General features: G+C 46.8%; 1 protein-coding gene across 6 annotated transcripts in view; it reads right to left on the reverse strand.

The window, feature by feature from the left end:
- Window positions 1-23: 23 nt before the first annotated feature.
- ACSF3 (acyl-CoA synthetase family member 3) overlaps window positions 24-15,814 on the reverse strand; it is a 63,224-nt gene continuing 47,433 nt past the window's right edge. For all 6 annotated transcript variants that reach the window (XR_014567911.1, XM_083754557.1, XM_083754555.1 and 3 more), the window contains 3 exons: window positions 5,358-5,492; window positions 4,514-4,625; window positions 24-386 (listed from right to left, as the gene is read on the reverse strand). Coding sequence is in view for 5 of the 6 variants with exons in the window: in XM_083754557.1 (XP_083610683.1) it covers window positions 269-386; window positions 4,514-4,625; window positions 5,358-5,492 (365 nt within the window). In the remaining variant the exon portion in view is untranslated. The remainder of the gene's footprint in view (window positions 387-4,513; window positions 4,626-5,357; window positions 5,493-15,814) is intronic.

A 15,814-nucleotide genomic window follows, 5' to 3' on the forward strand; every position in this document is an offset into this window, starting at 1 on the left:
AAAAAACAAAAAACAGACTGAGCAAGAAGAAAGCCAGATTTTATGAGACGTTGATTCACAACTTAAGAAAATAAATCGCAGATCCTGTCCAACCTTACTCATCATGAGATAAGGACTTGTCAAAACACAAGGGTGGCACCGGGGAGTTGGAAAGCAGAGCACTCCGTCACACTTTTGGAAAAACCTCACCATGCTGCCCCACATTTCCCTGCCAGGGTGTTGTCACGAAGCCTCCCCGTCCTGCGAGACTCCCGCCAGGCGCCCATTGCTAGGCGGAGTAGAAATGCTTGAGAAGCTGCTTCTTGTCCACTTTGCCCATTTGGTTTCGCGGGATCTCCTCCACCACCAGCAGTTCAGAGGGGATGGTGTAAGGTGCCATGAACTCTCTGGGACACACAAGCACATGTTCTGGTTAAGAGACTGCTTCTGCAAATGTCCATCTCCTCTCTACTCCTGCCCAAGCGCTGAATCATGGCTTCCCTTGTGTTACAGAGCTGGACAGGGACACTGGAAGCTGCCTAACAACAAGTCAGACCCTTGATCCATCTAGCTCAGTGTTATTTACTCTGACTGGCAGTGGTTACCCAGTGTTTCAGTGGTGAATCTCTCCCAGTGCTACCTGGAGATGCTGAGCATTGAGCATGGGACCTCCTGCATGCAAAGCAGTACCTTTCCCACTGAGCTACATCCCTTCTCCAAAATACTCTCAAGGAAAGGACTGTGCACCCCTCGGTATAAGAGTCAACAGATATAAACTATGCAAACATTTGAGCCTGGAAATAATCCAGTGAAGGCTTCCAGTCATTAGAGCAGGGAGACACTGCCCTGTTCAACTTGGGCCAGGGGAAGTGCTCATGTTTCTACTTTCCCGCCCTGCAAATATTCCGTATATACTAGCATACAGATCACTGTGTCATGAGGCCTAAGGCCCCCTGACCAGAACAAGCAAGGACAGAAGTGTTCAATCTGGAATCAAAGCAAGAAGTGGAGCAGATGAAAGGAATGCACTTCTTTGCACAGTGCAAATTCCACTTCTGTCCTAATGGCCACTGGCATAGATGGGCAAAGCAAAGGGTCTCCTATAATAAACGTGTGAGTCTTCAAGGTGCTGCAAGACCTTTCATAGCTTTAAAAGGGGATTAGAGAAGGTCAAGGATGAGGAGGAAGTCTTTCAGCAGGTGTCAGCCATCATGGCAAATAAGAATTTCCATGTTCAGAGGCAGAGTATCATTGTTGTGGAAGATCAAGGGCTGCTGTTTCTCTCATGCTTGTGAGCTTCCAGAGGAGGACATCTAGCTGACCACTGTAGGAAGCAGAATGCTGGACTAGAAGGCGATTTGGCCTCATCCAGCACAGCCCATGTTAGGCTCCTATGCAATCGCTTGTGCCTATTCTGATGGAAGGCTGTCCTTCAATCAGGGGGTTTAGAGCAAGGGTGGCACAGGAGGAGCAGCTGCTTGGAGGGCGTTCTGTACCCACATATTGCTCTGGGTCACCCAGCCATGCATATGGATGCTTAAGGCTGAATAACAACGTACCACAGTGTGTGTGTGTGTGTGTGTGTGAGAGAGAGAGAGAGAGAGAGAGATAGAAAGTGCCCAGACAAAGCACCTCCAAGAAGCAAAATGGATCACTTTTAATGGGTTCTCATCAATCCTTGCAATTAGATATGGCAGGAAGAGCAAATGACAAATTGTCAACATAAGCGCTAAGGAGCCTTGCAAACTCCCGGCCCTCCATACAAGCCCCCCTCCCATGTGCAACCCCCTCCCCCCCATTCCTCTTGATCACAGGCATGCATGATGAGAAGGATGCCAAACAAGTTCAGCTTCTTATTAAAGCCCCACCAGGGGACTGTCTGAGCACGAAAGAAAGTCACCTTGCCCACTGCAAAGTGTGCGTGATCATATGCATGTGGGATGCTTTCCCTCACTAGACCGCTGGCTGCAGGGCATGCCCTGCTCTGACGGGTACCTCGTGGGCACAGAGTCTGGAGTGACATGCCAAGCCTGCCCAGCATGTCAGGGCTCTTCAACCTCCCTCAGTGCCTCCGCTGCTTTCAAACTATCGATGCCTTTCTGCCATGTGGAGGAGGCCTCAAACTCAGGACCCGCTTGTCACCGGGAGCAGATTGGAGGCGAAAGCCACGAAATGAATCACTCTGAAGAGGGACATGTGTCTCCTGCCAGAGAATGTGGCGGGGGGCGGGGGGACGAAGGGAGGCAAGTGGCGTGGAAGATAAAGAGGAGAGACAGGATGAGCGGCAGTGAAAGAAGCCGGCAGGGGTGTGAGACCCGGGAGGCGGCGTGCGGAGAGAGCGGGCCAAGGACCCTTCCCGAGGTGCTCAAACACTGTTGCTCCAGAGAGACGCATCACATTCAGGCTGGATTTCTCCTCTCGCAGCCTGCCCTGCAATCTTGGCTGTGAGGAGACAGGCAGGAAACTGAGGCACAAGGGCAAAGAGGAGAGATGTGCAAGAGGATAGCACTTGTTCCCCTGCTGCCACCACCCTAACAGCTCGAGAAGTGATGGAAGTGAAGGAAGTTAAAGGCTTGATAACAGCTATGCTGGGCCCTCTGCGATTGACGCGGCTGGTTTTCGGCTTTTGCGCCCTCTTACAGCCTTTATGCAACACACCTTATTTTCCCTGCGCAGCCTGCTGAAGAAGCTTTTGTAACACTGGTATACCATTCCCTCTTCTGGCCATCACTGGGCTGTTCTTTCTATTGAGGAGCTGGGCCTTTATACATGGATAATCTTTGCCTGGGAGGAGGAAATGGTGCTGTACGTGTTTGGTGGTTATGGGGAACCCACCTCCATAGCACAAGAAGCAGGAAATGACCAATAACCAACACTGCTGGGTTCATAATCAGCTCAACCAGTTTCCAGGACCACACTTTCAGATGCCACATATACCAGTTCCTAGGAGAATGCTAACGTGGGCATGGTGTAGTGAGCACCCCAGGTTGGTTGCAGCGTAACTATGGGAATGTAGGAACCTCATTTACATTGTTCGTCTGGCTCAGCACTGTCTACACTGACTGTTGGTGGGTCTCTAGCGTTTCATAGAGAAGACATCCTTCTGCATACAAAGCACATGCTCTGCCACTGAGCTACGGTCCTTCCCTAGGGAAGCAGAAGGCTAAACTAGATGGGCTTTTAGTATGACCCTTTAGGGGTCTATTTTGTTATGTAAAAAAAAATGTATGGGTGCTGTGCAAGTGCCCAGCTAGCCTCTCAAGTGTTATGCGAGGAAGCTGGCATGCAGGCAGGGGAGTGAGAGGCCAGGGCTCAAGGCCTCCACACCTCTGGATTTCTTTGTGAGTTTTCTTTGCTGTTTATTCAGAGCAACAGAGGGTAGCAAGAGTATTCCTCACATTTGCTAAATTGCAAACCTCCCACTGTGATTTTTGCAAATCCTGGGGACTGTTTAATTGGGCAGCTGTGCAGCCCTGGATGAAACAAGAATGCCTGTGGTTTGTGAATAGCACCAGTTTCACATACCCTCTAAAAAAGCATCCAATATGTTTTTGGGAGTGGGGGGTGGAGCAGCCACCTGGGACAAGGGAACCCTTATTCAATTTGTATTAGTTGAACTGATGAAAAATTGTGTGTGTGTGTATGTGTATTCTGCTTCTATCATTTCAGCACACCTTGGAGACTAGCTCTCTAATTTAGGCCCAGCTTGGTAGCAGGGGAGGGCAAGAAAGCGCATAGGAATACCATTGCACAAAAAAATCTAGAGCCATGTTTGTAGCCTCATGAGTTAGAAAGAATTAACTGTGTTGTTCCAGACCCATTGGCCTAGAGGGAAGTAGCAATAGATATTCCAACAGCAGCCCAGCCTATACTTGAATAACATATACAGACTAAATAGCTAGGATGCAACCAGCAGCTTTATAGAACCAAGTGGACCCCTATTGGCGCCTGGTGTCACCTGACCCCTCCACTAAACACTGATAGCTGCAGTACTACCCTCTGGTCAGTGATGGCATTAAATTGCAAAAGAGGACAACTGTCCCCTCTTGGCTAGATAATCGAAACACAAACTTCTACAACCAGATGCTAGTCTGATGTTCTGGACTACATCTCCTATTAGCTTCAGCCAGCAGAGTCATGGTCATGCCGGCTGGAGCTGATGGGAATTATAGTACAAGATATCCAGAGGTCACCAGGTTGGAGAAGGCTGAATTAGGAAATTCACATTGGAGTAAAGTAGAGAAATGAATGGCATTTTACCAGGATATTTACTTTTTCATTTACCTGCTGAATGTATTTTCATTCTTACTGTAGGAAAAATATCATAAATGTTGGAAGTTTGGAAACCAGCTTGTAAATAACCTTAGTTTGTACCCACTGGTTTGGCTACTGTTCATCCTGCATTTATTCATTTTACTTATTTAATATATTTATACCCCGCCTTCCTCCCAAGTAAGTATTCAACTGGAATAGACAATTGCCTGCCCTATACCTTCCCATGACACCCCATACCCAGTGGGTGCTGCCATGTTACCTTGCCCATTCCTTCAGGTCCGTGAGAGACAGTGCCTGGCCCTCATGCAGCCTGACCACAGCGCTGATCTTCTGACCCCATGTCATGTCTGGGGCACCAATCACAGCCACATCTGGAGAGGGGAAAAATGTGAAAGAGTCACACAAGGAAGGTGGGAGGAACTCCCTCCTACAAGAAATTCACCTGGCTCTGCCTTTACTTTGTCCAAGCTTATTATTTGGTCTCTGTGTTAAACTTGGTGCCTGTTTCAGTTTGGTGGGCAGGCTGCTAAAACTGTTTTAACTTGAGATGACTTATTTAATTTATTCATTATGCTATTATTTAGTTCATAAAATTTATATACCACTTGATAGTACAAAATCAAGGAAGATTTACAATCCTACTTTAAAACATATTAAAATTACTTATTTGCAATAGCTGTACTAGTTTCTCTCTCGTTCTTTAAACGCTCTGCAATTGTTTTATATTTTGCCTTAACTACACCTCGTTAGCTGCCCTGAGTGCCATTTATGGGAGAATATGTCTCAGGTTCAGGTCCTGATGTCTTCAGGTAGGGCTGGGAAGGACCACCTAAAACCACAGAGAGCCACAGCCAGATACTGTTTACAATCCTCCAAACTGTCTTTCTCAGTATACAGGACGGTTTCGTTTGAGATGGTGGGAGAGAGATAGAGAGATTGAGTGTGTGTGTGTGCAAGTGAAGGAGGGTGGGTGGGTTTACCTGGGATGTGGAATGCCATTGGGGGACCTGTCAGACCTTGCTGCGCTTTGTAAAGCACTAAGTACATGAAATGAACTATGTTAGCAAATCAATAAATAGCTGCAGGGCGGGGCTAGGCTTTACCAGCAATGCTGGGGTGGGCCAGCAGGTGGCGCTCGACTTCCAGGGCACTGATTTTGTAGCCGCCGCTTTTGATGATGTCAACTGAGGTCCGTCCTCTGATCCAGTAGGTGCCCTCCTTATACACAGCGGTGTCACCTGGAAAAAGAAAGGAGCTGGTAAGACGAGGTAGGCGACATTTCTAGGGGCGGAACAGCAGACTGGAGATCGACATCTAGAAGCCACTAATAAGGAAAGAGGAAGAGGTGTGGCAATGATGGCAGAAAAGGCAAAGACAAGAGGCAATGGCTAGTGAGGGCAGCTAATAGGATGAAAAAAGGAGGGACAAAAATAAGAACGAATTGATGTTGTGCCTCTAATATATGAAAAGCATTTTAATACCAATTAAAAACAATGCACGTCCATGACAATGCACATACAATATTTGACTTACTATTTGCTGTACTATAGTTATTTGTTCTGACCAATGAGGGAGACCTCGAGTGAAAGATATTTGGCTATGGTAAACATTGCTAACTTATTGGTTCCATTTGTTTTCATTCTCTTATTTTATGACAGCCATACCTAGCAGTTTGTGGACACCTGGCTGTTCTAATTTGGAAACTATTTTTTTTTTTATAGCAGCTGCTGATCCATACCAGCAGGATGCCAGCACCATCACCAAGGAAGACATCACTTGCCAACTCTAGGGCCTGAGATGGTTGCATTGGGGAAATGTGCTCTTTGGGTACTTGGGTCTCAAGCCAGAGGACTTTACACACTAGAACTAGCACCTTGAATTGAGGTTGGTAGCTCAATAGCAGCCAGTGCAGCAGCTTCAGAACCAGTGTGACACATGGGACCTCCATGTTCACAGACAATATGCCACTGAGCACTTTCATGGCTTGCCTGTTGGGCTTCTTGGAAGAATATGGTTGGCTGCTGTGGCAAACAGGATGCTGGACTAGATGGATCTTAGGGGTCTCATCTAAAACGGATTGGTTAGATTGGATTAGACGAGCCTGACCAAAGGCTTACCATTGTCCTTTCCACCATGAGGGAGTCCACCCTGGCCATGACCAGGTTTCCTTTTGTGGCTTGTCTCCCAGATCCTTCTGCCCTCTCTCTCACTTACCCTCCCTCACATCCTCCAGGGCTCTGGGAAGCTGCAGCCTCCTAGGCAAGAGAAGCACAAGCCCCTCTCTTGCCTGTGCCACCCACTGCCATTCTGAAATGTCAGCTGAACACAAGGCTGTTCTCTGAAACATCAGCCCAACATAGATAGGGAGGGTCTGCCCTCTGCGGACTGGTCATAATGGTCCTCTTGCCTCAGCCCACAACTGGCTACAGCTTGTTGGCATTCGAGGTATGAGGTAGCAGAGAGAAATGGCATGAACTCACTAGGGCCAAATCTGCATCAGTTCAAGCATCACCATGAAATGTCAACATTTCAAACAGTCATGGGATCCCCCCCCCCAAGAATTCCAGGAGGTGTGCTTTGTTATGGGTGCTGTTAGGGGCCCCTGCCACCCCTTCCCCAGCTACAATTCCCAGAATGGTTTAACAATCAATCTCTCTTCATAGGGAACTCTGGGAACTGTAGCTTTTGAAGGGGAACAGGGGTTTCCTTACAATTCTCTGCACCCTCAACAAACCACAGCTCCCAGAATTCTTTGGGGGAAGCCATAGCTGTTTAAGGTAGTACAGTGGTACCTTGGGTTAAGTACTTAATTTGTTCCGGAGGTCCGTTCTTAACCTGAAACTGTTTTTAACTTGAAGCACCACTTTAGCTAATGGGGCCTCCCGCTGCTGCTGGAGCATGATTTCTGTTCTCATCCTGAAGCAAAGTTCTTAACCCGAGGTACTATTTCTGGGTTAGTGGTGTCTGTAACCTGAAGCGTCTGTAACCTGAAGCGTATGTAAGCCGAGGTACCACTGTATCATAATGCTTCAAATGTATGGTGTGGATGTGGTCTAAAACTCTAAATTGCCTTATACTGAGTTGTATCACTGGTTCATCTCACTCAGTATTATTTGACTGGCAGGGGCATTCCAGAATTCCTTCCCTGCCTTCCACTGCTTCCTCTGGAACTAAACCGGCTATCAGGAAAAGCTCCCAGAGCACATAGCTGCATTTCTCTCTGCTGGTGCTCCTGTGGCAGCTCACTCAGAGCGCTCACTGCTGGCTTCATAGAACCATAGAGTTGGAAGAGACCACAAGGGCCATCGAGTCCAACCCCCTGCCAAGCAGGAAACACCATCAGAGCACTCCTGACATATGGCTGTCAAGCCTCTGCTTAAAGACCTCCAAAGAAGGAGACTCCACCACACTCCTTGGCAGCAAATTCCACTGTCGAACAGCTCAGTTGGCCGACCCTGACTTAAGTCATAGTGCCATCATGGCTGCAGGAATAAAATGGGTCTTCCTTTTACTAACCTGATGGTAAACACATTTAAACACATTTATTTACACCATTTTGTTGTAAAAAAGGATTAGTATTTCTCTCTACATCGTAAGAATCATCACAATCCTGGATTTGCATGAAGTCAGGACAGTAAAAAGGAGCACAAGAGAAGGCTGTTTTCACAAGAGCAGTTGCCATGGTATAGGAACAAGAGAGAAGGGACACTGAAATGGGGTAAGTGTTGGCTTCCTTCTCCCTGGGTGGGGGAAAGGACCTGCCATGTAATTGATGTGCAGGACAAAAAGGGATTGGATTGTGCTCATCTCCCCCTCTGATTATCTTAAGGGGAAGGAAGCTGTGGATGCAGCAGTGTTTCCAGAGTGGCTGTTTTAAAATTCTTGCAGGTTTTATTAAGAGTGCCTGAGATGGAATTTGCATATGAAGATGCAGAGGTGTCAAGTAGTGTAGCTTTGTGAAGGAGAGGTGTAGAGATGGCAAGCAAAATCTTCTTCCAAGGAAGGGTTGGGGAGGTGGGCTAGAGTACTTTCCAACATCTTTCTATGCAAGGCCCTAGACAATTACAACAGAAATAGCATCTAAGCACTTGTAGCGATCTCTATTTTTATGAAGGCCTCCCAGAACAGAAGCTTCAACAGTGAGGTTGTGTAGTGAAGGTACTGGGGGATATTTAGTTCAATCCTCCTATTGAACTGCAGCGTTCGGTTAATTGCTTTGATCTTATTACTGGACTGAGCATAGCTGTGCAGATGCACCCCTGCACCTCTTCATTCTCCCCCAGTGATGCTACATTTCACAGGTCTCTTGTCATTACACTGGTGACATGCCTCTTTGAACTTTTTACACCTGAAAATTTGTGGGTTGCTTTTTTAAAATCAAAACAAGAGAGGGAAAGGGCTGATGGCTTCTACATGATCATAGTAAAAGGCTCAATAGTGCCTAATGAATCCCCTCTTTTTTACCTAGTTCCTTTTTTACACTCCACATACACCTGCTATATTCTGTCAAAAATATTCCTAGATGTACCAAGCTGCAACAAGCTGTGCAACAGAAGAAGTCACAAAGATTCCAGTGCAGGCCTGTGATATCATTGAAAGCAGATGTGATCTGCTGTTGCAACTTCCTTCCTTTAGAAACAGCAACTGCTTTGAAAAGGGCTCCCCTCTCTGTTTTTTTGCACCTTCCACTCTAGGCTCCAAAGTGTTGGGCGGTAGGAGCTTCCCTGGAAGTGAGAATTCCAGGTCCCTCTTCGACTTCTGAGAACGTCTTCCTTTGCTTGACAGACTCTCCCAGGGAATTCCCAGCTGTCAGATTCTTTCAGTAGCACAGAGATCATTCACTTTGAGCAGGTACAGACAGAATGAGGCATCTACCCTACTGGATTCCTTTGCAGAGGCTGCTACTTGGAGAGCTCCCTTGCTCTCTGAACTAGCATGTTGACAGGATAAGGTTGGGCGTTTCAGCACAGAGACATCTCCCTTCCCACCCCCACCCCCTTTGGGGAAGGTCTCCTCTGAAGCAGTCAGAAGCAGAAGCAGATCTCTGTGCTCCTCTGGAGGCTTTCATCAGAGAGATATTGAAATTACCCCGCAAATGCAACTAATTAGTCTGAGAGGGGAACAGCTGGAGGGGCAGCTCGTGGAGGATGTGATGGGTGGAGAACAGACTCCTCAAGTCTTTCATGGCACCAAATGAAGGGCATCCAGCGGTGTGCAAGATGCTTTGAACTGGAGAAACATTCTGGTTCTGTTGGCAGGTGGAGGTGGGGGAGGAGAAAGGGTTGTTCCTTTTGTCTTTGCCACCTCAAGCACCTGCCTGGGGGCAATGGTGGCTAGTGCCCACTGGGACTGGTAGGGCAGAAGACAGGGAAACCAACAGCCAGAGGAACCAAAGAGGCTGCAACAATTAATTCTAGTTTTCTCCTCCTCCTTGTGGAATTCTAAAAAAATGGCAATACTGAGACCAAGGAGGAGGAAGATGATGGGCACTGCCATCCCCTGGACTGGTTGGAAGAAAGTAAGAAGGCAGGCAGGTGGGGCAGGTTGAGATCAAAGGGGCAATGACCATTCATTCAAATGGATCAGCCTCCAGTGAAGAGCAAACCATTGACAGCAGGACAGTGCGCCAAAAGGGATCCTTTGCCAGGGGTTATGCCAGCCTCCTGCTGGACTTGACAACAGTCACGGCTGAAAACTGCCCCAGGAGGTGTTAGTGCCACACTCTGAAAATTCCAGTGCAAGGGCAGAGTCTCAGGGCTCACATATAGCACAGAGAGAGCAGCAAAGCCCTTGGATAAAAGGCACTCTGTACAAAAGGAGGCTCATGGAGAACAGGTGCGGGAGGGGATGCAGAATGACAAACAATTAGAGGGAAGGAGTAAGAGATTAATGATGGGATGGGAATCGGTTGTCCCCACAACAGCCATGCGAGGTGCAGAGTTTATGGCATGCAAGGGTCTGTGATGTGTGTACGTGTGTGTTACGGACATAAACCTCCCCACACTCCCCAAATGAAAGCTGCATCAATAGTTCCCCATCTGCTCACATATATCACACACTTCATTCCAGTTTATTAGCCGGAATAAATCATAAATATTTCATTATACATCAACGGTGCTCGACTCCGGGAAGGCACAATCCATCACCCCGATGCTCCCCGCGACCCGCCACCGCGCATTAAGCTTTCCAGTCTATTAAACAAGATTGATACAGTGTGCTGGGATGGACTGAGGGAATGTATTTATAGCACACTGGGGGAAAGGGAGGGCACCGAGAGCACGCAAGCAGCCTGGACAAGATGAAGCTCCCCTCAATGGTACGTGGGCCACGCAGCTGCAGGAGAAAGTGCAGCATCCATCAGGGGCCGAGTCTCCCAGGCACTCGTGAATGATTGCATCAGCCTGGTTTTCTCTAGTGCCATGTTAATTAAATTGTGGGGCACACTGGACACCCCCCTGACCTGTCAAGAGGCTGTCACCTCATGCTAAGAGAGAATATGGAAAAGAATTGGGGAGGGAGGGAGAATCCAGTGGACTTTCCCTCTCCCAGTCCAACAGATGTCTGGTCAACTTTTCCATCAAACAAAAGCCTGGCAGATTTTGTAACAATAATTTGAAATGAAATTGGTCCTATAGCAGGGAGGTTCTTCCTTGCATTTAATCTCCTTAGGGTTCAGAAAGCAACATCTTATTTATCAGTGGACAATGTGAACAGCATAAGTAAATATGTAAGTCTCCATTACTCTGTTCTCCAAGTGGCCACCCAGATGCCCACGAGAAGCCTCCAAGCAGGATGTGAGATGCAACACTATATCTCACGGGAGCGTGTTCCATATTTTACTATGTGCTTTGTGAATAAGTCTTCCACCAGCTGCTTCTGATCCACAACCCTCTTGAGTATCCATGAGAAGTTTTTGCCTATGTCCTCTTTTGCCCTCCTCCAGTACCCCAGTTGAACTGTAACTTGAAATAAGACCCAGCAAGCCCAAAATGGAACCAATGTTCACTGTGCCAAAAGCAGGGGACCATATGATGTTGCATCTCCTGTTCGTGTGCATTCAAGTCCCGAGTTAAAATCCAAAATAAGTGAAGAGGAAGAGGGAAGAGAAAAACTGACAGATCTCTGCAGGTGACGACTATGCCTCAGAATAAGAAATTATATCACTCATCAATTTGCAAAGCTCCAGACCTCTGCAGGTGACACAATGCCTCAGACTAAGAAATTATACACCACTCATAAATTCACCAAGATCCATTTTAATACTAATCAGACTTCTTTGCTGTCCCCTGACTATCTCTGGGGCAGATTTTCACTCCCCTGGTGGTTCAAATCTTCCTTCTAATTGCTTAATGTACATTTCTTTTAAGATTAAATAACTTACTCCCACTCCTGTTCACAGTTCACCTCTACCCCTAATATGTCCAACTATTGATCCCCATCATAATTCCCGGCTCTGGGTGGATGACACAGTTTATATTTCATTTATGCAGGGCCAAATGTTTGCTGTAGAAGACAAAGAACCAGTGTGGTATCTGCTTGGAGGGCTTGCAACCTATATTGCTGGACATGGCAGGGAAGAGAGATTAAAAAAAAAATTCAGGAAAGGCTTAGCTAGGCAAGCAAGTCTTCAGGGAGAGGGATGTAACTGAACTGGGAGTGCAGGGAAAACGAGAGATGAGGAATCCAGTTTCTTAAGAATTTGAACAACAACTTCTTCTTCTTCTTCTTCTTCTTCTTCTTCTTCTTCTTCTTCACCAATACCCTAGTCCTTCTTTAATAAAATTAACTCTGAGATTACTGTATGGAGGCAGAAAGATTCCTACATGCCCCAAGGAATGCAGCTCATTTTCAGTAACACCACTCTGAGAAAACAGCCAGTGTTACCAACTGGGGCTCTGATTCCTTCCTCCTTGAGGAGAAAAAGAAAAACTCTCAGGAGAGGATTTGACTTTCCAAATAATTCCTGATACCCCTATTCTCCTCTGAACTCTCGTCACCAGGAAGGGCCATGAGGCCAGCCCCATTCTGTCCTCAGATTCCTGCTCCAAATTCACCACCACGCCACAGTCAAAGACTCCCAGAGCAAACAAGGTCCCTTTAAAGGTGAAAGCCTCATTCATTGTGGCAACAGAGCCAGCACCCTGAAAGAAGCCAAAACCCTACTCAAGGCTCAGTCAGAGGAGACTAGTTGCTGGAGCAACATTCAAATATAGCTTGACTAGCTTCTAGTCCAAACTCCACTTGGAACTCTCCATGGTGCTGACTGTCTCCCTGCTCTGCATATCTTAGACAAAGGGTTCCCAGCTGTTGTCTGCCGAGGTGTCCATGAGGGTAGTCTGTATACACAACAAATAAAAACCCCACAGCATCTAGCAATATAATGACTACAATAGGCATGAAAATCCACACAGATCCTCAGCAATTTTCAAGTGGTCCATTGTTGGGGGGTGTGGTGGGAAACCCTGTCTTAAACCTGACTTTCCAGTTTGTCTGAACACATATGTAAGAATCTGACTCCTGTCTGCTAATCAGCCTTGCTGGACTTTGACCCTGGCCTGACCAGACTCTGATCACCAGACTGTGGGTGGATTTGTCTCCTAGCTGCATCCCACCTGAGCAGCAGGCACTGCTGCCTGAAACAAAACACACTGTAAGGAAAGTTTGGCTTGAGGTGGCTGCTAGAGATTCCCTCTGCATCTCTTCCTATAGACTCTTTGTGTCTTCTGGATTCCTACTGCTGCAACGACTAATAAAGCATCAAAGGCTTCTGTGGGGAAAGGAGATAGCACAAAAGGACAGTCCAAACCTTCCTCAAGACCTTGCCATCTGCTTATTATCTATTAATACTTATAAAGAACTTGATTCTCCATTGTAGTTGTCCATCTTCTCCTAGTATCTAGGTTTCACCCTGCTGAGACTCATTTGTGGCCAGCAGGCTGCACAGAAGACACAGCCAATCACAGTAACAACAGCTTCCCCCAGGTTTTAGGCTAGAGGAACCAGGTAGGATTATCAGCTAGGAGTGGGCATATTTTTTTCCTTTCCTTGCGGTGTGGGTGTGGGGGGGGGGGGTGCATGTCACCTTTCTATAGGCAATGAGATACTGAATACCAATCACAGTTGGCAGGTGAGACAGTAAGGCCTGTAGGTTTATTATGTATTCATTTTAAAAAATAAACATAATTTATTTTTATAAATTATGGGGTCACTCAGAGGAGAAGATGGTGAAATGCAAACAGGGGGCACAGAAAGGGCTGAACTCCTCAATGCCTTCTTTGCCTCAGTCTTCTCTGATAAAGAAAACAAAGCCCGACCTGAAGAATTTGGAGCAAATGATTCAGCAGAGGAAACACAGCCCAGAATAACTAAGGAGATAGTACAAGAATACTTGGCTAGTTTAGATGTATTCAAGTCTCCAGGGCCAGATGAACTGCATCCAAGAGTATTAAAAGAACTGGCAGATGTGATCTCAGAACCACTGGCAGTCATCTTTGAGAATTCCTGGAGAACAGGCGAAGTCCCGGCAGACTGGAGGAGGGCAAATGTTGTCCCTATTTTCTGGAGCAGATCATTAAGCAAACAGTCTGTGAGCACCTAGAAAGGAATGCTGTGATCACCAATAGTCAGCATGGATTTCTGAAAAATAAGTCATGTCAGACTAACCTGATCTTGTTTTTTGACAGAATTACAACCCTGGTAGATGAAGGGAACGCAGTGGATGTAGCCTACCTTGATTTCAGCAAGGCATTTGACAAGGTGCCCCATGATATTCTTGTAAAGAAGCTGGTAAAATGCGGTCTTGACTATGCTACCACTCAGTGGATTTGTAACTGGCTGACTGACCGAACCCAAAGGGTGCTCATCAATGGTTCCTCTTCATCCTGGAGAAGAGTAACTAGTGGAGTGCCACAGGGTTCTGTCTTGGGCCCGGTCTTATTCAACATCTTTATCAATGACTTGGATGATGGACTCAAGGGCATCCTGATCAAATTTGCAGATGAAACCAAACTGGGAGGGGTGGCTAACACCCCAGAGGACAGGATCACACTTCAAAACGACCTTGACAGATTAGAGAACTGGGCCAAAACAAACAAGATGAATTTTAACAGGGAGAAATGTAAAGTATTGCACTTGGGCAAAAAAATGAGAGGCACAAATACAAGATGGGTGAGACCTGGCTTGAGAGCAGTACATGTGAAAAGGATCTAGGAGTCTTGGCTGACCACAAACTTGACATGAGCCAACAGTGTGACGAGGCAGCTAAAAAAGCCAATGCAATTCTGGGCTGCATCAATAGGAGTATAGCACCTAGATCAAGGGAAGTAATAGTGCCACTGTATTCTGCTCTGGTCAGACCTCACCTGGAGTACTGTGTCCAGTTCTGGGCACCACAGTTCAAGAAGGACACTGACAAACTGGAACGTGTCCAGAGGAGGGCAACCAAAATGGTCAAAGGCCTGGAAACGATGCCTTATGAGGAACGGCTAAGGGAGCTGGGCATGTTTAGCTTGGAGAAGAGGAGGTTAGGGGGTGATATGATAGCCATGTTCAAATATATAAAAGGATGTCACATAGAGGAGGGAAAAAGGTTGTTTTCTGCTGCTCCAGAGAAGCGGACACGGAGCAATGGATCCAAACTACAAGAAAGAAGATTCCACCTAAACATTAGGAAGAACTTCCTGACAGTAAGAGCTGTTCGACAGTGGAATTTGCTGCCAAGGAGTGTGGTGGAGTCTCCTTCTTTGGAGGTCTTTAAGCAGAGGCTTGACAACCATATGTCAGGAGTGCTCTGATGGTGTTTCCTGCTTGGCAGGGGGTTGGACTCGATGGCCCTTGTGGTCTCTTCCAACTCTATGGTTCTATGATTCTATAATAAAAATCTTGAGGCCAAAGATGGGGAACCTGCAGCCTTTCAGATGTTTTTGGACAGAAAAAAGAGACATCTTTGACATATGTCCTGGTCACAGTTTTTCATTTATGAGCTCTATCTAATCAAAAAAGCTGTGACTGTATTTTAAACCCAAAGGCTGGTGTCCACCTCTTCTATGCCAACCGCAAATATTTATGAGTGCCCTGTTTTTCCTTCCATTTCTCACACTCTCCATGAGGAGAAGCTGTGCTCTGCTGCCCTTCCTGGATGTCATCACTCCGTGGCCAGGAGAGAAGGAGTTAACCAGGGAAGCGGATCTCAGAAGCTCTCGCAATGGAGGGCCCTGGAGCACGCAGCATCCTGCCTGCCTGCAATGGAATTCTTGTCATGCTCTGAACTCCGTGAGTTTGTTTGTATTCTGTGCACAGCAGCACAGAGCCTGCTGTCGGAGTCATGCTGCGAGAAAGGGCAAAGCCCTGCCGAGATGAAAGAATGCGAGGCGCTGGTAGAGCCTCCCCTGGCATTTACACCTTTAAAAAAGAACAACAGAAAGAAAGAAAAGGAAACCCACTCAAGGGCTTTTTTTTTTTTTTTTTTTTTTGCAGAGAACTCTGCTAATAAGCTCTTCCTCAACAAGAGGCAGGATGGAGGCAAGCCAAGAGTTCTGGGAGAGGCTGCAGAGGAGCTCTC

Source organism: Podarcis gaigeae (assembly GCF_964106915.1).
Source record: "Podarcis gaigeae genome assembly, chromosome: 8".
NCBI classification, from domain to species: domain Eukaryota; kingdom Metazoa; phylum Chordata; class Lepidosauria; order Squamata; family Lacertidae; genus Podarcis; species Podarcis gaigeae.